This window comes from Bubalus bubalis, chromosome 9, assembly GCF_019923935.1.
Source record: "Bubalus bubalis isolate 160015118507 breed Murrah chromosome 9, NDDB_SH_1, whole genome shotgun sequence".
Classification (NCBI taxonomy): domain Eukaryota; kingdom Metazoa; phylum Chordata; class Mammalia; order Artiodactyla; family Bovidae; genus Bubalus; species Bubalus bubalis.
The window spans coordinates 71,413,439-71,438,051 of record NC_059165.1 but is presented as its reverse complement, the minus strand read 5'-3'; the positions used below and the strand labels follow the sequence as shown (position 1 = coordinate 71,438,051).

General features: G+C 46.3%; 1 protein-coding gene and 1 pseudogene across 6 annotated transcripts in view; both read right to left on the bottom strand.

Annotated features, from left to right (window-relative positions):
* COL23A1 (collagen type XXIII alpha 1 chain) overlaps positions 1 to 22,300 on the bottom strand; it is a 411,900-nt gene extending 389,600 nt beyond the window's left edge. For 3 of the 6 annotated variants that reach the window (XM_044947715.1, XM_044947716.1, XM_044947717.1), the window contains exon 1: positions 19,103 to 20,409. In XM_044947715.1, coding sequence (XP_044803650.1) covers positions 19,103 to 19,393 — 291 coding nt within the window. In that variant the 5' untranslated portion in view covers positions 19,394 to 20,409. Of the gene's footprint in view, positions 1 to 19,102 lie in introns of all 6 variants that reach the window. The other 3 variants (XM_044947718.1, XM_044947719.1, XM_025292868.2) reach the window with 3 other exon arrangements.
* The window catches only part of LOC102409934, a 742,713-nt pseudogene that overhangs the window by 585,393 nt on the left and 132,707 nt on the right, over positions 1 to 24,613 (bottom strand).

The following is a 24,613-nucleotide window of genomic DNA, read 5'->3' as shown; positions in this document are numbered from 1 at the left end:
GCCTGGAAAATCCCATGGGCGGAGGAGCCTGGTAGGCTGTAGTCCATGGGGTCGCAAAGAGTCGGACACTACTGAGCAACTTCACTTTCACTTTCATGCATTGGAGAAGGAAATGGCAACCTACTCCAGTGTTCTTGCCTGGAGAATCTCAGGGATGGGGGAGCCTGGTGGGCTGCCATCTATGGGGTCGCACAGAGTCAGACACGACTGAAGCAACTTAGCAGCAGTAGCAGCAGCAGCCACCGATTGTGGCTCAGCTGGTAAAGAACCCACCTGCAATGTGGGAGACCTGGGTTCAATCCTGGGTTGGGAAGATCCCCTGGAGAAGGGAAAGGCTACCCATTCCAGTATTCTGGCCTGGAGAATCCCATGGGCTGTATAGTCCATGGGATCACAAAGAGTAGGACACAACTGAGTAACTTTCAGTCATCACTGATTAAGATATAACTTTGCTATTTTCTATAACAGATATTCTTTTTTAAAAATTAAAACAAAACTCACATAGCATAAAGTTAACCATTTTAAAGTGAAAAATTAAGTGGCCTTTAGGGAATTCATAATGTTGGGCAGCCACCTCTTTTATGGAGTTCCATCTAGTTTCAATATATTACCATTACTCCAAAAGGAAATCCTGTACCCATCAAGCAGTAGCTTCCCTTTCCTCCCTCCTCTCAGTCACCAATCTGCTTTCTATCTCTATGGATTGACCTAATTTTGATATTTCACAGAAACAGAATGACACAACATGTGACCTCTTGTGTCTGGCTTCTTTCACTTACCAAAACGTTTTTGAGATTCATTTACTTTGTATCATGTGTCAGTACTTCGTTCCTTTTATAGCTTAATAGTACTATAGTACTACATTTGTATATACATACCACAGTTTGTTTATCCATATATTCTGTGATGATCATGTGGGCTGTTTCCACCTTCTGGCTATTGTCAGAAGTGCTGCTATGAACATAAGTGTATGTGCATGTACTGTTTGAATACTTTAAAATTCTTTGGGGTGTATATCTAGGAGTGGAATTGCTGGGTCATATTGGGCTTCCCTAGTAGCTCAGATGGTAAAGAATCCATCCGCCTGCAATGCAGGAGACCCACGTTTGATCCCTGGGTCAGGAAGATCTCCTGGAGAAGGAAATGGCAACCCACTCCAGTACTCTTGCCTGGAAAATTCCATGGATGGAGGAGCCTGGTGGGCTACAGTCCATGGGATGGCAAAGAGTCGGACATGACAGTGTGACTAACTTTCACTTTCATAGTAATTCCATATTTAACAATTTGAAGACCCACTAAAATTTTCCACAGTGGCTGAACCAATTAACATTCCCACCAGCAGTGTATGAAGATCCAGTCTCACTAACAGATCCCAATGGATGTGAAATGGTATCTCATTATGGGTTTGACTTGCATTTCCCTAATGACTATTGATGCTGAGCACCTTTCCATGTGCTTGCTGACTCTCTGCACATCTTGTTTGAAGAAATGTCTGTTCAAGCCGCTTGTCCATTTTTAAAATTGGGTTGTTTGTCTATTATTGAGCTATAAGAGTTCTTTACATGCTGCTGCTACTGCTGCTAAGTCGCTTCAGTCGTGTCCGACTCTGTACGACCCCATAGACGGCAGCCCACCAGGCTCCCCCGTCCCTGGGATTTTCCAGGCAAGAGTACTGGAGTGGGGTGCCATTGCCTTCTCCGAGTTCTTTACATATTTGGATACTATATCCTCATCATATATATGGTTTGAAAATATATTCTCATATAATAGACCCATTCTTGATCAGAATTCTAACTATCTCCAACTGAACCACAATATGAGTGTGTGAAAAGCACCCTGAAAACTGGAGGTGATGGGAGAGGTCCATGGCTTCATGCTGGCCTTCACATGAGTCTTTTGTTTTTCACATTAGTTTTTATTGAGATCTTTCTAGATGAATAGTAGGTTATTGTTACTCATGAATTTGACCTGGTTCTTTTTAGTTAGTAGCAATCATATTCATTTTCCATTGTTGCATAACAAATTTCCACCAAATTAGAAGTTTTTAAAAACAACAAAAATTTGCTATCTTAATAGTTTATGAGATCAGAAGTCTAGACACAGATGAACTTGGTTCTTTGCTCAGGGTCTCAAAAGGCTAAAATCAATGTGTCACTCAGTGCTTCTGCACCTCTGGGTCCTCTTTCAAGTTCATGTGGTTCCTTGTGGTCTGAGGCCTCCAGTCCTTCCTAACTGCTGGCTAGGGGCTGCTGCCAGTTCCTTGCCATGTGGTCCTGTCCACAAACCCTCTCATGCTTCAGGGAAGGGTCCAATCTTTTTTAAGGACTCACCTAATTAAATTAGCTCAGACCCACCAAGGATAAACTTTTAAATTAACCCAGTTAACTGATTAGTAACTCAATCATAGGTTGAGTAACTCAGTCTTATCATCATAATCACAGGTTCTGCCTACACTCATGGGGAGGGAATTATACAAAGTGTGTACAACCAGGAATGGTAACCTTAGGAGCAATCTTAGAATTCTGCCTTCCAGAGTATTGCATCACATTTAACTTTTTACTTTTGACAAATGCACTATGGTTATGTGGGATTTCCAAGTAGTGCTGGTCGTAAAGAACCCACCAGCCAATGGAGGAGACATAAGAGATGTGGGCTCAGTCTCTGGGTTGGGAAGGTTCCCTGGAGGAGGGCATGGCAACCCACTCCAGTATTCTTGTCTGGAGAATCCCATGGACAGAGGAGCCTGGTGGGCTACAGTCCATAGGGTTTCAGAGTCGGACACGAGTAAAATGACTTAGCATGCACGCACTATGGTTATGTATACACGTACAATGTTTCTGGTGGTGGTTTAGTCACGAAGTTGTGTCCAACTCTTGTGATCCTGTGGACTATAGCCTGCCATGTTCCTCTGTCCATGGGATTCTCCAGGCAAGAATACTGGAGTGGGTTGCCATTTCCTTCTCCAGGGGATCTTGCCAACCCAGGAATTGAAGCCGGGTCTCCTTCATTGCAGGCAGATGACCAACTGAGCTATGAGGGAAGCCCACAATGTTTCTACATACATCTAAAATTATTCTAAAAAATCTTTAAAGCTATATCACGGCTTTCTACTTCTAGGCAAGATGGAGTAGGAATGATTAGTCTTACCCTCCTGCCTAAAACAATGTCAAAAATCCAAACAACAACAATAAAAAAAAAATCCCACAAACAAAATATATGAAGCAATGGTTTTGAAGATATTGAGATAAAGCAAGGAAGGAGAATGATCCTCAAAGACACAGAAAAAAAAACTACTCTGGATTCCTACCTGGAAAGAGTTTTCTAGGTTGTGGCACAAGAAGAAGAGATACAGGTGGAACCTTGCAGCTAGGAGTCCAGGGATACCAAAGTAGCTAGAGTTTGCAGAACAAAGGGCCTGGTAGGTGAGAGCTGCACACAGGAACCATGGAAGCCATCCAGCATCTTCACTGGGTATTCAGCAGAGGGCACATGTGTGTGAAGAGACAACCTGAGGCAAGGAAAGGGTTAGAGGGAATAGTGCCCAGGTCTCACGCGGGGCTGGGAAGAGCACTGGTTACGACACTGAGCAGGGGACCAAGAAGGGTCCTGCCTCAGGGGTAGGGGATAACCAGCTCTACACTAAATACAGCTCTGATTCCACCTAATGGATCTTAAAAACAAAACCCCCAAAGATTAAACTATTTCCAAGTAACAACTATGACCTAACAAAGCTCATGAATATTGATAGAAAAATAAAAATATCCAGCACCTAGAAAGGTAAAACTCATAACATCTGGCATATAATAAGAAATTATCAGCAGGAAAAATAGGCCCCATAATAAGGAGAAAAAATCAGTTAATTGAGAATGATCCACAACTGCCATAGCACACAAAGACCTTAAAACAAGGATTGGAACTGTGTGGTCTATGTTCAAAAGGCTAAGTAGAGACATCAAAGATATTAAACAACCTAAACTGAAATTCTAGAGATGAACACTATGATGTCTGAGATGGAAAACAGGACAGAAAGGATTAATGGAGGATTAAACATTGCAGAGGAAAAGATTAGTAAAACAGTAATAGAAACTATCCAAAATGAACACAGAGAGAAAGAATTATTTTAAAAAGAAAGTATGGCAGTGAGCTTTGGGATTCAAGTGGCCTTATATGTGTGTAATTGGAGTTCCACAAAGGAGAGGAGCAAAAAGCATCTGAAGAAGAAATGGCCAAGAACTTTTTCAAATTTTGATGAAAACTATAAAATCACAGATTCAAGACTCTTAATGAAACTTAGGCAAAATAGACATGAAGGAAACTATACCAAGGCATAACATAATTGAATTGCTTAAAACCAGGGATAAAAAGAAAGTCTTACAAGCACCCCCCCAAAATAGAGACATACTATATGAACAAATGAAACTTGCATATACTGCTGATGGGAATGTAAAATAATAAGATGGTCTTGAACAAGAGTTTGTCAGTTTCTTAAAAAGTTAATCACATATCTATCAGACAATGAACCATTCTACTCCAAGGTATTTATACCCAAGAGAAATGAAAGTATATTCCATACAAAGACTTGTCCATGAATGTCCATAGCTGCTTTATTTGTAATAGCCTCCAACTGAAATAATCCAAATATCCACTCACATGTGAAAGGATTAAAAAACTGTGGTTCAGTTCAGTTCAGTCGCTCAGTTGTGTCCGACTCTTTGCAACCCCATGAACTGCAGCACACCAGGCCTCCCTGTCCATCACCAACTCCTGGAGTCCACCCAAACCCATGTCCATTGAGTCAGTGATGCCATCCAACCATCTCATCCTCTGTCGTCCCCTTCTCCTCCTGCCCTCAATCTTTCCCAGCATCAAGGTCTTTTCAAATGAGTCAGGTCTTTGCATGAGGTGTCCAAAGTATTGGAGTTTCAGCTTCAACATCAGTCCTTCCAATGAACACCCAGGACTGATCTCCTTTAGGATGGACAAATCCATATAATAATAGTAACAGAAAAGAATGAACTAACAATGTATGCAAAAGTATCTAAGAAAGAGTCAATAATCATATTGAGTGAAAGAAACCAGATTCCTCTCCCCACCCCCAAAGAATGCATACTGTGTGATTCCATTCATATAAAAATCTTACAAAAAGGAAAACTAATCAATTGTGAAAAGAAATCAGCAATACCTGGGTGGCAGGTAGGAAAGAATGGAAGGGAGAGAATTCAAGGAAGAAAGAGGAAAAGTTTTGAGGGTCATGGGCTTGGGCGTGTTCACTATCTTGACTGTGGAGATGATCTCACAGGTGTACACATGTGTCAAAATGTAGCAAATTATACATTTCAAATATATGGAGTTCACTATATATCACATATAACCTAACAAAAGCCAGAGGACAAGGACGCCCAGGGCCTTGGCCCCCCGCGGGCTTGGCTGGCTTGCGGGGCAGGAATCCTGGGCTCAGGAGGTATCCGTTCACCATCCTGAGCCTCAGCTTCCACCACGGTGCCAGGTAAACATCCCGGCAGAGCCAGGTAAAGACAATGAGAACATCTAGCCCAACCCAGGCATTTGGCAGGAGCTCAGAAACTTTTCTCTAAAGAATATGAGTTTAATGGGTGACTTCCATTGGCATGCTGAATGACTCTTATAAACCACATCGGCAAACATTTCCTTAAGGGTCCTTGTTCAGTCCCAAAATACGTAAGTAAGTGTGTTTTGAAAGGTGTGGTCTGCAAACAAAATACAAGTCTCCAGTAATCGTTAATTCATGTTCCTGTTCATTATTTTTCAAAGACACACACATCACTTCAAATCAGAACCCCTCTTCTAAGGTTCATTACACCAGCGCGGCAGAAAGAAATCCCACCAACTATGTGAGCTCTGTGAGGGGGATGAACAATTTCCATCATGGCTTTTTCTTTTTTCTTTTTAGCCATACTGCATGCCTTGTGGGGTCTTTAGTTCCCCAACCAAGGAATGAACCCGGGCCCTTGGCAATGAGAATGTGGAGTCCTAGCCACTGAACTGCCAGGGAATTCCCTCCATCATGGCTTCTGACATGTTGAAAAGAGCACTCAGGCTGCTCCCATGTGGGGCCTCGAAGCCTTCTCCACACCACAGCCCAGCTGCCATGTCAGGCCTGCTTAGGCCTGCTTTAATCCCCACACGGGGTTCCACCTGTTCTTGCTGAACCCTGCCCTCTTGATCCTGTCCTCAGTGAACATCTGGCATTTCTTGATGTGCAGGTCTAATTAGATGGTGGTGGGTTGAATCTTGGCCCCTGCCAAAATTCATGTGTTGCAGTCCTAACCCCCCAGTCCTTGAGTGTGTCTGCATTTGTAATGGGGTTTTTAAAGAGATAATTCAGTTAAAATGAGGTTATTGGATCAGGTGGTCCCTGATCCAATATGACTGGTGTCATATGGACACCACTCTCTTAAGGAGAGGAGATTCAGACACATATACACACAGAAGGAAGACCATGTGAGGACCAGAGAGAAGACGGCCATCCAAGGAGAGAGGCCTCAGGAAGAACCAACCTGCTGACACGTGGATCTCAGACTTCTAGCCTTTAGGATGATGAGAAAAGAAACATCTGTTGTTTCAGCCACGCTGACTGTGGTAATTTGTTAGGGCAGCACCAGTACACTAAAACAGATGGGGTGCCCTCACTTACCCCTGCCCCCACCCCACTCCACTCCCCCACTATCCCCAAGTCCACTGAAGTGAGAGGAGGCAGGGATAGACTGAAAGGACTTTGACTGCCAGGCAGATTGAGATGTTTTCACCGTATTAGCCTGCAGGTGATGAGAGGCACTGAGGGTTGATGGGGGTGAGGGGAGGGAGACACCTTTGAGAATATTTAAGAAGAGGAATGGAAAGAATGATCAGTAGCCATGGACTCAGGGAGCACTGATTAAACAAAAGCCCAGGAAGACAGCAGCAGCAGAACCTGGATTGGCTGGGCTGAGTGATACTATGGTGCTTCTTCCAGCTCAACTCATTCACAGCCACTCCTAAGGTGTGAGTTTCATCACAGGAGCTGGAAGGAGGAGGAGGAATTGTCCCCAGGAAGGATGTGACACTGATGTTAGCAATCCTGGCAGCCCTGTGGCTAGGATCAGCCACGCGGGGAGTAGGTAAGGAGGGCAGTGCTGGCCCCTTACCACCCAGGGAAGTCCGGAGAAGGGGCCTTACTCCATGCTCACAGAAATGTAGTGAAGCAGACACCATCACCCTTTTTCCAGAGGAGGAAGCTGAGGCTTGGAAAAGTTGACTAATTTGTCCCAGGACACTGTGGTCAGTTTAGAGGCAGCTCCAGGCTCAAACCCAGGTCTCCCAGCTCTGAAGCAATGGCTTGAGTTGTGCCAGGCTTCCAGGTGGGACAACTTCTGTGGGGAGGCAAGAGGTTAAGTTGGTCTCGCCTTTCCCACTTCCTTCCCAGCTCCTGTGTGCATATATGTAGGAAAAAAGCAAGTTAGCCAAGATGGCGTGGTCATGCTTTCTCGCCCCACGTGCTCTTGCTCTTGCCCATGTTTTGTGAATAATGATTATGTAACAGCTGAGACGACTTACAGCGCTGCACGTGTGATATGAGATACTTGCTTGGTCACAGGCTACTTTTGTTCTGTAAGCATATATAAGTTCCACCTGGAAAGCCCTGAGGACGTTATTTTAGGAGAGGTTAGTTACGAGAGGTCATGTTATGTCTGCTGCTACGCCTGCTTGGCCAGCCCAAAGAAAATAAACATGCCTGCAGTTCCTATCCAGCTTCCCTGTTCTCACCTTGCTTACCCTGGGTTCAGCGAACAGGGGGCACAGTGAGATACAGCAAGACAACTGGCATAGTAGGCATGATCAGCGAGACAAAATAACGTCTGCATATGTGTATACACACACTCATACATACCCCCACACATGCACACACTCACATTCATGTGTACTCACATGTATACACACACAGGCGGCATGCTCACATGTGTGCACACTTGCTCATACACACATACACACCCATATGCATGCACACTCTCAGGCTCTCCCAGTCCTTGCACTGGTTCACCCTCACACACACACTCTATTCCCAGTGCTGTGTGAACTTGTCCTTCATTCATCTGAACCAAAAGATGGGTATGAACACAAGATGCTAACAGCCCATACATCACACAAAAAGGCACAGTTAAGTAAATGGACAGACCCTGGTTTTTGTGTGATGATCCTCCTTGGAGGCCCAAGTTAAGTATTGATAGATTTTATTTAAATTGTCTTCTGAAAACACCAGAATTTTTTCTAACTACTTTATGATTTATTTCACAACGTAAAGTTGGAAGCAAATTCTGTTTTAAAAGTTCACGTTACCTATTGGAAGGTACTCCCACGTCCCCGATTTTGTGGCTACATCAGAAAGACAAAGGTTTTCTCATTTACCAATATGAATCGAAACAGATATGTGTGAGGCCTCTTAACTCATTAGTTTAACCATGAGCACTTGGAGTACTTGTGCCATACTGCATATTCATGAAAGCAGACTCACTTATTAATTAAAGCAAACTTATTGGGTGTTTGAGAGCCCTTTCACAATGAAAATCCATCTAATAATTTTCATGAATAATTATATTTCTATTGTGATCAAAACTGAAATTTTTAATTTAAATGGAAAAATCTCATTTTGCTCAAATGAGAGACTGAAAAAAAAAATGGGGCAATGAAACTAATGCAGTCTGCATTTCTTCAACAACCAAGTCACATTTCACATCACTGACTCAGAGACTGGACATGTTGATACCTTTTTCTCTTCTGTGTGTCCTTAACAGGATGGCAGAACCCCAGTGGTAAAAAGATCTTAAGATTGTGCTTGTAACCACAGGACCTCCTGTCCAATTAGCAGACAAAGACATTCCTTCTGGATTCAGTCAAAGAAAGTATTCCAACAAAAAGAACCATTTTCAGGAGGTATACGATGTGTTGAGCTCTTCAGACATATCAACTGGTTTAATCCCCACAGAAACCTTATGAGGCAAATACAGTAATCCCCATTTAGTAGATGAGCAAACTGAGGTTTGGAAAAACAACCATTTACCCAAATCTGCACATCTGGGAGGGCATCCCTGGTGGCTCAGTGGTAAGGTATCCGCCTGCCAAAGCAGGAGAAGCAGGCTTGATCCTTGGGTCAGGAAGACTCCAGGGAGAAGGAAATGGCAACCCATTCCAATATTTTTGCATGGGAAATCCCATGTACAGAGGAGCCTGATGGGCTACAGTCCGTGGGGTTGCAAAAGAATTGGATACAACTCAGCTGCTAAACAACAACAACACAGCTGGGAAATGGCAGAACTCAGATGGGAACCCAGTTCTGCTTAAAGCTAAAGTATTCCCTGCTGCTCTACACATCAAACCCCTGCAGAGGATGTCCACACTGACAGGAAAAGCTAAGGTATCGTTTCCCTGGGGGGCTGATGTGAGGCTGCACAAAGGGACTCAGTCAGGTCATCCAGGCTTGGGTGTACACTGCCGCCCCCACCTGGGGCTGATCACTGCCCCTCTGGGAGAGTGAAGCCTGTCTAGCAGGGGTTGGGATGGGGCTGTTAAGAAATACCACAAGAACGAATATGTGAACCTCTGTCCACGGTGTACACCGGAAGGCCCTTAACCATTTCCCCTGTAGCCTCCAGGAGTACACAGACATGCCTTTTTTAAAAACTATATCTGCAAGGAATTCTCTGGCAGTCCAGTGGTTAGGACTCTGAGCTTTCATCACTGATGGTCTGGGTTTGATCCCTGGTCAGGGAACTAAGATCCCACAAGTCACACAGTATGGCCAAAAATAAATAATGTGTGCTTAGTCACTCAGTTGTGTCCGACTCTTTGCAATCCCATGGACTATAGCCCACCAGGCTTCTCTGTTCATGGGATTCTCCAGGCAAGAATACTGGAGTGGGTTGCCATGCCCTCCTCCAGGGAATCTTCCCGACCCAGGGATCAAACCTAGGTCTTCTGCATTGCAGGTGGATTCTTTACCATCTGAGCCAAAACAAATACTAAGATAAAATAAAATCTGGTAGGGCAGACATAGTATTTTTTTTAAATTATATCTGCAAACTTATTTTTTTCTCCCAATGGTTGGTGCTTAGTACTGAAATATGTTTCCAGATATGATGAAGGGCTGCTTTCTAAATGCCTGTGTCAACAGTTAAAGATTAATCCTGATCCTACACATAGAGAAAATCAACTGGAGAAGAGCTGGAGGTTGTGTGTGGCCTATGGAGAAGTTTACCAAACACTGTTACATTTGTTCACAGAATTAGAAATTGCATCGCAGACGGAGTGCAGGCTCTGCAAAACACTGCTTAAGCAGGATTCTGCGCCAAATCAACAAATGAGCCTAATTCTGAAATGAAATCTTCAGAGTTCCTCCAAATCTTATTTTCAGACTTCTTTATCATTTGCTTTTTGCTTTTGCTTTCAACAACAACAGACCTAACTGACATAAAATAAAAGCTCAACCGAAAGACAGATTGAATCCACTTTTCCCATCATAAAACTTGAAGCCTGATTTAACAATTTGATTTAAATTTGATATATCAAAATCATTTGATTTAACAGTTTGGGAATTCCACAGGAGGATAAACATGTATGTCACGGACAAACTTAAATGTTCCAAAATCAAGACAAAATACAAAGCCCTAAAAATGACCCTCTTTAGGCAGTTGCTCTACATCATAAAAAATAATAGAAGTAAGAATGCTTCCCCACAAAACCGTCAGCTGTACTGTACCAACGAAGGTGTGGACTGGCCTAGATGTCATGTTAATAGAGGGATGCAGATTCCACCTATGAAATCCTGTGTGGCCATGAAATATGACCACAAGGACTGCACAGCACTTGGAAAAACATTTTTGATAAAAAGGTTGAAATACACAGAGGCAAGGTGTAAATAGTGTGCACACTTAGAGATATATGAATCTGTACATCCAAACAAAGACTGGAGAAAATCATGCAAAAGGTTACATAGTCCTTGTTTTAGGGTGGTGGGATCATCAATAACATTAACCATGTTAGACTAGCACACATCTTGGTTATTTAAATTTAAAGAAAAAAGGAGGAAGGGGAAGGGTTGCCAAGCAGGCATGCTAATTCCCAACACTGGGTATAACACCCTAAAGGAGGGTGAGTTGAGAAGCTCCTAAGCAAAGAGAAAAGGGTTTGAAAGAACTCTATCTCCCACCAACACCTAACAATGCCTAGTCGGGGGTCAGGAGTCAGAATTACAAGGGAAAAGGGGGAAATGTATAGAAATCTGTGGTGAAAGAGAAGGCTCCCTGAAGGTACAGGATTATACCAAAGCTCTGTGGGGCCTTGACACTTAAGAACAGTGAGATCCAAGGCTCAGAGTTCACCCTGGGCTGCACAGAATATTCTGTCCAGCCCTCCCCTCTCTCCCTGAATCACCATGGCCCCTCCCCACAGGTTGAGCAGTGCTCTTAGCCCCATCTCATGTGTAGAGAACTGAGGTTCTGGAGCCGCCTGGGCTACACAGCAGCAGGTGGTAGAGGCTGCTATAAACTGAATGCTTGTGCCCCTCACTCCCTGCAATTCATGTGTTGAAACCTAATCCCCAATATGATGGTATTAGGAGATGGGGGCTTTGAGAGGGGGTTAGGACATGGGAGTGGAGCCCTTACAAATGGAATTAGTATGCTTATAAAAGAGACGCCAGCATCCCAGGTTGCTCAGTGGTAAAGAATCAGCCTGCCAACACAGAAGACGCAGCTTCCATTCCTGAGTCGGGAAGATCCCCTGGAGTAGGAAACGGCAACCCACTGCGGTATTCTTGCCTGGAGAATCCCATGGACAGAGGAGACTGGTGGGCTACAGTCTATGGGGTCACAGAGTCAGACACAACTTATTGACTGAAAAACAACAACAAAAAAGAGACCCTAGAGTGCTCCCTCAACCTTTCTGTCTGCCCTATGAGGACAGAGTGAGAAGACAGCTATCTATGAACCAGGAAGCAGGTCCTCACCAGACATCAAACCTGCTGATACCTTGATTCTGGATTTCCTAGCCTCCGCAACTGTGAGAAATAAGTATCTGTTGTTTAAGCCATCCAGTTTTGTAACAGCAGCTTGAACAGATGAAAGACAGTGGACTTCTGAGTTCTTGTCCAGAGTACCTCCTCTTCAGACTCAGGCCCCTCAAGGCCACCATTACCCACAGCACCAGGCAAAGCTGAGCAACCTCCTGGCCTCACTGCTCCAGGTCACCGAGACTCAGGCACCCCAACACTCCTCAGCCAGGCCAGAGAGCAGCCTCCTTCCTCACAAGTACACTCCTATGGGGAGAACACTCCCTGGGAAGCGGATGGAAGTGGGCTGAGGAAGGTGGGCCCTGGGAGCAGGTGGTCCTGACTGCCCTCGGCTGGACATGAAACTCATACAAAGGGTGCAGAAGACACACCCTCCCTTATCACTCCTCCTGCCAAAGACTTCTGCTGCCCTGAGAGAGCCTAGGTCTGGCCTGTGTGCCCAAAACAGGTCATGGCCTTCCTCTCAGTGACATTTCTCCCTTGTAAAACAAGGACAATAACTTTTATCTTCCAAAACTCATGATGCTGTTGTGGGGAAGTTTTAAGATTTAAAGTTATCCTATAACTTGTTAAGCTCACATTTTGTGAGCATACTATATTCAGAGAAATACAGATTTTGATACAACCACAGATAAACCCCAATTTATCAACATACATAAACACCTACAAAACAAGTATCTACCAACCTACAGCCTATCCCATTTGATCAAAAATCTTTTAGCTGGATGTCAAGTAATGGAGGAAGAATTTCTCCAGTATGTGGCTCCAGCTTGTTGCCCCAGCCCCTCTCCTGTTATTCCTTGGATGATCATCTACTTGATTTGACTGGCCCCGTGTCTTCTTCCTCTTCTTCTAATAACAACACTCCAAATTGCCCTTTAGGGGCCATCCTCCACTCCCAGTCCTTTCAGCTCCAGTGGGGTACACACAGATGTGCACAGGTGCACAATCCATCCCCCCACCCCCAGACCCCGTGACTGGAGAGGCTGCCTGGCTCATCTCAGTGACCAGTTGAGGCAAACCATATCGACCACTGGAGTGATTCAGTGATATTGGGAAAGAGAACCTCTAACACGGAGGGTATGGACTTGGAGCTGCTGGTAGCTGCTGCCGTTTCATGGGAAGAGAAAGGGGACCTTTGACAGATACAGAGCCAACGCAAAGAAACACAAAATCAAGGCACTTCTAACTGTGCCTTATTGCAGAAGGAAATGGCAACCCACTCCAGTGTTTTTGCCTGGAGAATCCCAGGGACGAGGGAGCCTGGTGGGCTGCCATCTATGGGGTCGCACAGAGTCGGACACGACTGAAGCGACTTAGCAGCAGCAGCAACTGTGCCTGAGCAGATATTACCCCGGACATTTCAGTTACTCAAGCCAATGAATTCCCTTTTTAATTAAGCCAGTGAGAGTCGGGGTCCTGTCACAGTACTATTTGATAGAATAAGGATCCAAAGACAACTAGAAAGGTGGAACCTAATGAGATGATGCTCAACAAAGGTAAAGAAACATCCTGCTCTGGGGACCATATTGTAACTGTACACACTTTAGAAGGGGATTTGGAGGTCATGGTGAGATATGGATGTTGAAAAAAACCAAGGGGGCCTACAGTTGGGGCTGGGGTGAGGAGGGGAAGCAGAGCTGTCTGGGCACACCTGATGGGTACAAGGCGCCACATATAGATTCAGGTTTACTGATCTCCTCGGTCCTCAGAGCAGCTAGGACAGGTCCCTCCGGCCCGAGGCACCTCTTCCACTCACTGCACGGTAACGTGCGGGTGTTATCATTTTTGTGTGTGCCGTGATGTGGAAAGAGTTGGAAAGCAGGACCCTAGAGTGCCATCCCCAGCCACTCCAGCCAGTCATCTTGGGATCAGAACAGGAGGCGCTTAAGGGTTCAAGATCACAAACTACAAAGGATTGTGCCAGAGAGAATCCCAAACGATCAACCTTGTCTTTGACTATGGCTAGAGGCAGAGCTGGAGAGCAGGACCTTGAAGGAAACAGAAATTTCGCAGCTGGAGAGTGTCCCCAAAGTGTGCAGCAGTGAAGAGGATATGGTGATGAGAACTGTGGCGCCACAGTTTGATGATTCTCCCCTCCCCTACCCCCACTCTTGTCCTCCTAGTGGGGCAACATTCTAGGGCACCCACCTGCCACTGTTAGTCGCTCCCTAATAGCCATTCCTAGGCTCCATTCCACACAAAGCTACAATTTTCTTCCACTGGCAACATGCCCAGGCTCAGAGGCTGTACCAAACTCGGCCAAAGTCTCCTGGGGCAACCCCATTACCCTTGACAGGTCCCGATTCTGGCTGGTGGCTCTAAGGAAATTTCCCTGACTCAAATAAAGGAGAAAGCCTCTCGAGAAGATGGCTTTTTCTCGCCCTCTTCCCTTCTACCTTGGCTATTCCTTGGCTACACAGGCTTGGGGCTGCAGCAGCCATCTTGTGGCCATGAGAATGGCAGATAATAACCTGGAACCCAGTCATGGCCAAGTCATGGAACTGACCCAAGGTCTGCAGCCTGCCTTTCAGGCTTCTCTGGTTATGTAAGCGAATTCAACAACTGTATTGTTTAAGGGATCGCACTTGGGTATTTTGGTGAAAGTGAAAGTTGCTCAGTTGTGTCCAACTCTTTTCAACCCCCATGGACTATACATTCCATGGAATTCTCCAGGCCAGAATACTGTAGTGGGTAGTCTTTCCCTTCTCCAGGGGATCTTCCTGACCCAGGGATCGAACCCAGGTCTCCCACATTGCAGGTGGATTCTTTACCAGCTGAGCCACAAGGGTATTCTGGTACTTGCCATCAAAAGGCTTACTGACCAACACTTTACATTACCTAATTCGCTCATCACTGCATAGGTAGTTGTGGCCATCATATTAGGAAAGAGGAAGTTGGAGCTCAGGAAGTTGAAGAGGTTAGATGCCAAGACTAGTAAATTGTGGGACTGAAATCCCATTTATCATCTACCCTTCTCTGCCTGCTGGTATAAATTCATTCAGCTTACAGATCCCCAACTTCAGGAGTGATGCTGTAAATCTTTAAAGCCAATGCACAGAAGTCCAATTCAACAATTTCAAAATACTTTGTGAAAGGAATACCCTGACAATTGGCTTGTTCTAAACATGCTGCTGTTATTATAAAGCTCTCCTAAACTGCTGCAAAAAGAAAATAAAAAATAAAGTGGAGAAATAAAGTGAACATGCCAGGAAGTAAGTGGAAAGAAGCTTTTTTTGGTTTGGAAACCAGGAAATGTCAAGGAAACAAATGTAGCTATGATTTATACATGGTTTCCAGTTGACCCATGGGATTTAAAAATTGGCATTTTTAAGTGTATACCACAGAGCAATCCTGACAAGTGATAAGCTGCCACAGAGGCCAAAAAAGCTCCATTTGATTCTAGGTTTTATGCTAACTTATATATATATATGTGTGTGTATATATATATATATATATATAGTTGATGGTAGTGAAGGAAAGGGCTTGAATTTTACCCTGAATCTTTAGGTTTTTCTTATCTTCAAACTGATTGGTCTGGACAAGGGAAGACCAATAGCCAACAAAAAACCCATTGTAAGCTGGAAATAGTTTCCTTTAATACTAAATGTTTCTTTAATCCTTGCATTAAAATTTTTACTGTGGTATAGCTGTTTTACTCTAAAATTTAAGCTTTTGTAATACTTTAACTTAGATATAAGAAATGGGGGGGTTTGATTACTGAGGCAAGCTATTTAAAGCACTTAAAAAGCATCATATCAGATGCTTGTTTTGCATTTATATTTTGGGGTCATACTGAAGATTGTTAAGGACTCTTGCTCCAAGTCTTGCTTATTTTCTGAAAACCATTTATTTCATACCATGGGAAGGGTCTTTAATAATCATGAGTTATCATGAATATTCTTTTTTGTAGCTTCTGTATTTATGTTATCAGGCACATCAATCAGTCCCAAAGAAGTTATTTCAGGGTTCCGTTCCCAAGGGAACAAAGACAGTGGGTTCCATGTTAACAGTGGCTTTTGTAGGCTTATTTTTATTTTTCTGACATGAAAGTTGTGTATAGTTGGCAAGGATTTCTCTTCTCTGAAAACAAGCTTGTTGGTAAAAGGACAAGCTGCAGGCACCGTCACATACACAACCACTTCAGCACAGGCTGAAAGGATGCTTCCTGAGAACAATTAGAACTGAAAAACATGTTCAAGTACAAATGTGCTTTCTTTAAGAGATTTTTCAGTTTATCGTTTATTTGTCTTTGATATTGAATAGTTTTTTTAAGTTATATTCAGATCTATTTAAAGCCAATTACCAACTCCCACTACTGCACTTCCCGCAGTCCCCTCATGTCAGCCAGGGGCTCTCAGGGTCACTGTCCAGGCTGTGGACATTTCCCATCCAGTGACATCTGTGAGAAGAATGGCTAGAAGGAACAGCCTGGCGCCCTGGGAAAGAGATGCCTTTTCACAGGGACACGCAAACAGCCAGAAGCTCAGCCCTGACTGCACTCGTAGTGTGGCATCTCAGACGCTCCAAGTAGAGACTCCTCCACATCAAGTCTGGTTAGCTGAGATGCGTCCTATGCTAAAGGTATAGCCTGCAGAATGGAACAGCAAATTTCAAGTGAAAATCCCAGGATTTGACATTTTCCTTCACCTTACCACTGAAGAAGAGAAAAGGGGGTAGTGGTAGAGAGAGAGAGAGAATACTCTGTCTAGTAACTCCTTGGAAGCAGGATGAAGCAACTGCAATCTCTCCTATGACCTGCGTAGTTCAGGCCTTAATCCACACTTCTCAGTGGTGGCTGCTTTCCTAGGACCCTCCTCCCTGTTGGAATGGACACAATTTGCAAGTTCCTCATAAAAAGTTTTACCGGGATTTCTGATGTACTCAATCAAACTTAATAGTTTATTTTTTTCTAAGTAAGAGGGGCCCCCTATTCAAAAGAACAGCCATGATTATTGCACTAACAGGTAGAAATTGTACTAGCCTTCCATAAATCAGCTCAACACCCTAGTCTCTAAGGATTTGCCAAAAGAGAATGGGCTGCAACTATGAAACCAACACCAGGTGTTGCCAGCAGTGCTCCAGAAACATTTCTGAAGTCTACAGGCACTCTCAGGAGGAACGTAGAAAATCATTTCATGAAGCAGCAATTTTGCCCAAAACCAAGCTAGAAGAGATGTAATACTGGCTTAAAATGACTAAGAAATAGGTATAGTGATCAAGAAGGCATGTTGCAGTCTTCTCCCGCTCTCTTTAAAGAACTCAAATCAACTCAACAATGGATACACAGCTCATTACTAAAGATCACAGATGAGCACAATTCAGGGGACTCCACAGTAACAAGCCTACCCTTCCTCTCCCCTACCTTGAAACTCTGTAGTGCTTTTCACACTATAGTTAAGGATGTCCTTTGAAGGCTTCCCTGAGAGTCCCTTGGACTGCAAGGAGATCCAACCAGTCCATTCTGAAGGAGATCAGCCCTGGGATTTCTTTGGAAGGAATGATGCTGAAGCTGAAACTCCAGTACTTTGGCCACCTCATGCGAAGAGTTGACTCATTGGAAAAGACTCTGTTGCTGGGAGGGATTGAGGGCAGGAGGAGAAGGGGACAACAGAGGATGAGATGGCTGGATGGCATCACTGACTCGATGGACGTGAGTCTGAGTGAACTCCGGGAGTTGGTGATGGACAGGGAGGCCTGGCCTGCTGCGTTCATGGCGTCGCAAAGAGTTGGACATGACTGAGTGACTGAACGGAACTGAACTGGTGGCTCAGATGGTAAAGAATCTGCCTGCAATGCGAGAGACCAGGGTTCGATCCCTGGGTGGGGAAGATGCCCTGGAGAAGGACATGGCAACCCACTCCAGTATTCTTGATTGGGAAATCTCAAGGACAGAGGAGCCTAGCAGGCTACAGTCCATGGGGTCCCCAAGTGTGGGACAGGGCTGAGTGACTAACACTTTGGGGAGTATGCTGGGGATCTCCGGTTAGACGCCTTTCCTAGGAAGTAGAGGATGGCTCAGGCAAGGGAGCACCACAGCACAGCCAGGGGTGTGCCGGCCAGTCTACCACCACCATTCTATTGGGAAGTGCCCCACTGCACAGAAGGTGGAGGTTTTGATCAACATGATGGGTGCAAGTTTGAAGTCCCAAATGTGGCTTCTGCTTTGAAGACGTATAACAGCAACCTTAACAGAAGTGTCACAGAATCTCATATGACACTTCTAGCAAGGAAACTCAAGATCTGCTGTGTCCACAATACCCAGGTGGCATCGCCCAGATGGAGTCAACACAAACTAGAATCTGGGTTTTCTGGCTCTGTTTTTTCTTCCCCTCATCCTCCCAAGCTGATGTTGGCATCCCCAAAAGTCTCCATCGCTCTGAGTGCGCACGGAGCCCAAGGAGCCCTAGGCACAGCATAGCACCCCCAAGATGGAGCTGCTCCGAAACACTTTCCTGACGGGTCAGAGGGTGGACAGGGCAGGCTGAATTGACCATGTCCCTCCAAGGACCCTGGACCGGGTCTGACAGACGTTTCCCGCCACCAGGAAACCTCTGGTCTGCTGGAGACCCCACACCTCTGCAAGTATATCAGCATTGGGGACAGAAGCTGCTACCACTGACAAGAGTCATCAGACCCCTCCCGAAAGAGCTCCTTCATTATCCCGGCACAGGTAAGAGGGCAGGCGCTTAACGCAGGCGGGAAGCCACCGGTTCAAGCGCGCGCAACCGTGGAAACTCGCCCCTAGATCTGTTACTTCAAAGTCCGCAGTCTTTCCTCTTCCTCCCGCTGCTCGTCCCCGAAACAGTCCAAGCTTGTTTTCCCGCAAGCCGACCCTGAGGCTGGGGCGGGAACTGTAGGACCGATCGCTCGGCCGCCTGCACCCCAGCCTCCACCGCCTCCGACCCCTCCCCGTGCAGCCTGCCGGGACGCACTCGGGCGCTCACCGCTGGCGGGCGACCCCTCCCCAGCGCCACGGCTCCCGGCGCACGGGCACTCCCCGCTCCGCACGATGCCCCTTACCTCACGCAGCAGGCGCTCCAGCCGCGGCTCGGCCCAGGCGGCCAAGGCGTCGGGAGTCCCCGCGCGCAACAGCAGCTCCCGCTCTTCCTCGAGGGCCGCCACCCGGCCCTGTAGCGCGGCCGCCTGGACGGCCAGCAGCAGGCAGGCGACCGCTGAGCTCGCGGAGAGCAGCAGGCACAGCGCGCTCACCGCCCAGGCCCGCGCTCCAGTCGCGGGGCTCACGGGTCCGCCGCCGCCGCCAGCTGCGTCTCCGTTCCGCTTGTCCTCGCAGGCGCGCCGGCCTGGACTCATGGCGCGCTCGTCGAGCTTGAGCTCTCGGAGCCGGCGGTGCACAGAGCCCCGGGAAGCGGGCTGAGCGTGTGGGAGCGGTCGGGAGAGCCCGAGGCACGAGGTCGGCCGGGCGCGGGGCTCGGCCTCTGGGCAGCTGCTGGACCGCGGCGCACACCCCCTACCCCGCTGCCAGCTCCTCCACAGCGGCCACTTTGGGCTGTTTCCTCTATGCAAATAGACCCTGCCAGAAAAGGAGCCGGGACCCACCCAGGGGAGGAGCGGCCCCGGCGGCCCGGCGCGGCGAGGGGGCGGGGGCGGGAAGGAAGCCCGCTCCTCCGAGCACCCCCCGAGCGCGCCCGGCGAGCCCAGAGCGTTCAGCACTCACCTCTGCCCTTACCTGCTGTCGGCGTCGGGCTGCACCCACTGCCGCTCCCGCACCCCTGCGACTCCCCAGCCGGAGTTCCAGCTTCAAAATCCCAAGAGGTGTGAGGTGCACCCAGAGGCTGAGAGCGCCTTCTGCAGCCCACCGCTGGCTGCGGCATCACTCATTTCTTGGGAAGATTCCCCTAAACTTGTGAATTAACCTTTGTGACACTTTTTTTAAGAGTTCAAAACTTCAAACCCTAGGGCCAACTTAGTGACTCGTTTCTGGATGGTGCCCTAGCGCCGTTTGGTGGCGGAAAGGGACCTCTTGTGTATTCACACAGACGCAGTTAATCGGGATTGCGCCTGGCAGAGGAGTGAGAATCTTTAATACTCTCACCATTTATTATGTGCCAGACAATTGTAATAAGTTTTACAATTACTGACCTAGGTAAAGGCTTTCCTTTGAGAAAATTGAGACTTTTAACAAGTGCAAAAGATAGGGGGAAAGAACTCCAACTTTTGATGAGCTGATAGCTTCATTCTGTAATGGAAGCACAAGAAAGTGTTAGTCGCTCAGTCCTGTCCGACTCTGCGGTCCCACGGACTGGTAGCCCGCCAGGTTCCTCTGTCCATGGAATTCTCCAGGCAAGAATACTGGGGTGGGTTGCCATGTCCGTCTCCAGGGGTTCTTCCCAACCCAGGGATTGAACCCGGGTCTCCAGCATTGCTGGCAGATTCTTTACCATCTGAGCCATCAGTGAAGCCCAATGGAAACACAATATGGCCAAAAATAATCATCCAGTATGTACCACATTTAAGCTATACTGTGATTCTGTATATTCTTTAACACGTGGTTAAAGTAGGAAAATCTGAGTGATAATCAAGAGGCTGGAACAGTCTTTTTTAAGAAAGGGGGGCAAGACTGAAGTCAGGCGCATTCTCTGCTGGCTCAAATTCCTACTTGGCATGTTATATCCTAAAATTGGTCCTACATAGTCTCCCACTAACTCTGGTAATACTCAAATAAAAACAACAGACTAACTCAGATCTTTGTAATGTGGGCAAATCCGCAGTGGTTTTTGAGGGGAAAAAAAAGACCTGTTATATCTTCCTGCTCCCTCTCTGGGTATCTTCAGATTTATTAGCTTCTTTGGACACATTACAAGGCTCTTAAAACTGCTGAGGACCTTCAGCTGACATGTTCCTCCTTACTCCCTTAACTTGGAGGAGAAAAGTACCTCTGAGACTGGAGTAAAAGAGGAATGGTTGGCACCTCACCCCTGCAACTTCAGAGCTGTGACCTTAGGTGACTTGGGGTTACAGTTGAGTGGTTAGACAGAGAAGGACTTACTAAAATCTAGTGTATGACCAATAAATAGCCTGAAAAGTATTTGCTCAGCAAACTGGATTGTCTTCTTCGAAAAGAGGTCAACACCATATTATAAGTTGGCACTTCGTTCTTGCTACAAACACGTAGGCAAATTGCCCATCAGCTGCATGTATTGTTCACTATATTCCAGAAGCTTCTGTGTATCAAAAAGCCAAGCTCATGGTTCCTTTGGCCTTTGTCCTTGCCTACTGCCTCACTATCTGGAATACCCTGCTCTCGGATCTTTGAGCAAGCTCCTCCTTTAGGTTAAGGTCCTCAGGTCCTTAAACCTTACTGTCTCTGAAAGACCTACCCAGATTGTCCAATCTAAGGAAGCTTCACTGACAGTCTTCAGAAGGATTACTCAGGGGAATCATTTATCACTGTTTGAAGTTACCTCTTTATTAACAAGACAAAGTTACCCCTTTGTCTTGTTCGCCACTGTTTTCTCAAAGAACAGTGCAGGATCTGGCAAATATTTGCCAAGTGAATTAAGGAAAGGTGAAAATATGTTTTCTGTCTACACATCATTTTAAAAGGCAAGGAAGAAAATACTCTATCTTATGTCAGTTAGGGCCCTGGAAGGAAGAGATAGTATTCAGACTGAAGATAGTTTGATTGTAGAGACTGTGAAGCCAACAGGGGATGTGGAAGAAGCATTCTGGTGTATAAACAGTGGGAGGCAATGACTATTTCTCACTGAAATGAGAATAGGGAACTGTTGTTGGAATCCTGTGAATGCTCAGAGCTAAACAAAGGTCGGCTCAAAAGGAGCTGTGTCATTTGACAGGTCTGCAAAACCAAGGCTTGGAAGATAAGAAGCTGGAGATAATCTCTCCTCTTACTCTCTGATCTGTTGGGCCTCCCAGCAGATCAAAACTATTGGGCAGGGGAGCCCAGATGATGTGGTAACAAAGAGGTCAGCCTCCTAAGGGCAGAGAGCTGAGTCAGAGTGGTGGAGGGAAGATCTAGGGGATGGGAATCCACTGCATTCCCTAACATGCATATAGATTACCAAGGTCAGTCTAGCTACTCTTGCCTCTGAAATGGCTAACCTGTCAGCGATAGGCACTAATCCTCAGAGAGACCAACTGGCTGCCGCTGCTGCTGCTAAGTCACTTCAGTCGTGTCCGACTCTGTGCGACCCCATAGACAGCAGCCCACCAGGCTCCCCCGTCCCTGGGATTCTCAGGCAAGAACACTGGAGTGGGTTGCCATTTCCTTCTCCAATGCATGAAAGTGAAAGTGAAGTCGCTCAGTCGTGTCCAACCCTCAGCGATCCCACGGACTGCAGCCCACCAGGCTCCTCCATCCATGGGATTTTCCAGGCAAGAGCACTGGAGTGGGTGCCATTGCCTTCTCTGGACCAACTGGCTACTTTGTGGCAAATCAACTACTTCGGACTCCCTTCATCCCAGAAGGGCCAGCAATTTGTTCCTCACAGGGATGGATAGCTGTTCTAGGTAAGGGCTTGTGTTCCCTGTTTGCAGAGCCTCAGCCCGCACTACTATCTATATAGACTCCGCAATCCACAGTATCCTATATAAACATAGCACCACCAGGAAACCCACTTTACAGCAAAGTAAGTGTGGGAGTGAGCCCATGACCATAGAACCCACTGGTTATATTATATATTACATCCTGCACCAGCCAGAAGCAGCCAGCCTCCCAGAAGACTGGAACTACCTTTTGAAGGCACAACTGAAGCACCAACTCATAGTATTCAGATTCAATACAGTAAAAGACTGCACTGCCATTTTTCAGAATGTGGAATATGCATTAAATGAGGGACCTCTAATGATGCTTCTTTCCCAATAATATGTGGGTTTAGGAACCAAAGGGTAGAAGCAAGAGTAGCCCCATTCACTGTTACTCCCCATGACCAGTGGTGGTGGTGGGGTTACCCTTGCTGTCCTCACCAAGCTGGGCCCTACAGGGTTGAAGATCCTACTTCTACTTCTCTAGAGCGTTACTCTTGCCAGAGCCCACAGAAAGAGTCCATTCAACTATAAGCTATGGCTGCCCCCCAGGGCACTTTGAACTCTGTGTCCAGGGGCCTGAACACAGGGGTAACTGACCCTCATCAGCAGGGAGAGGAGGGCCGTTTTAGTACAGTGGGGGACGTGAGGACTATGGCAGGGACCTGCTAGCACTTCTTTGCCCATCACAATTGCAGCAAGTGCAGCAGTCCCAGCCTGGTGATTGTCAAGGGTCCAGATGCTTCAGGACAAAAGGGATTAACTATTAAACTAATTAACTATTTTATTAAAAAGGGATTACTTAGGTCAGATAGGGTGGATGACCACAACAGAAAATTGTAAATAATATTAATAATGTAGAGATTCAAATATGTTCAAAATGCTGTGTTTAAGAAGGCTCCTCTGTCCATGGGATTCTCTGGGCATGAATACCAGAATGGGTTGCTGTGCCCTTTTCCAGGGGATCTTCCCAACCCAGGAATTGAACCAGAACTTCTTGGGTCTTCTGCACTGGCAGGTGGGTTCTTTACCACTAGCACCACCTGGGAAGATGTTTAAGAAGGCTGCTGCTGCTAAGTCACTTTAGTCGTGTCCAATTCTGTGTGACCCCATAGACGGCAGCCCACCAGGCTCCTCCATCCCTGGGATTCTCCAGGCAAAAACACTGGAGTGGGTTGCCATTTCCTTCTCCAATGCATGAAAGTGAAAAGTGAAAGTGAAGTCGCTCAGTCATGTCCGACTCAGCGACCCCATGGACTGCAGCCTACCAGGCTCCTCCATCCATGGGATTTTCCAGGCAAGAGTACTGGAATGGGGTGCCATTGCCTTCTCCGAGTACTTAATCATTTTTTTAAAATTTCCAACAAAAATGGCTTAGCTTAAGCTTTAAGGCTTAAAGGGGTAAACTTCAATTACATAAGGAAATTGTTACCTAGAAAAGGCAGCACGACATTATGGGAAAAGCACCAGCGTCTTGGTGTATAATGCCTACATTCCAGTTCTGGCTCCACTACTAGCTCACAGCTACTTACTGTTTCAGACCCTCAATTTTCTAGTTTGTAAAATGGATATACCAACCAGGACTAAATTTACTCTATCTGAAACTAGAAAACTAGAGAAACTGTATGAAATGGCAGTTTTCAAGATACTGGACAGTGATCACAATGAAGGACAGTGATACTTGGGAGATGGGGGGGGGGGGTGGGGGGAATGAAGTGAGCCCAAGGACTGTCCCAGTTTACTCTCTGGAGAGATGTTTCCAGGTGACAGTGCAGGGAGGGGGAGTTAGGCACAGCCACCCTAAGGTGAAGGAGCTACAAGTCCAAAGAGGCTGAGGCAGTTAGAATTTGCAGGGTAAAGGACTGGAGAGCAGAGCTGCAGACAGAGAGAGAACTCTCCATCTGAGATCATGACATTTGTGAAGAAACTACCGGTGCCAGGACAGAACCACTTAGAAGGATGAGACTCTAATTAGAGAGGAAGCAAAGCCTACAGCTCACACTGGCCAGGAACAGCTCTTCTTCCCAC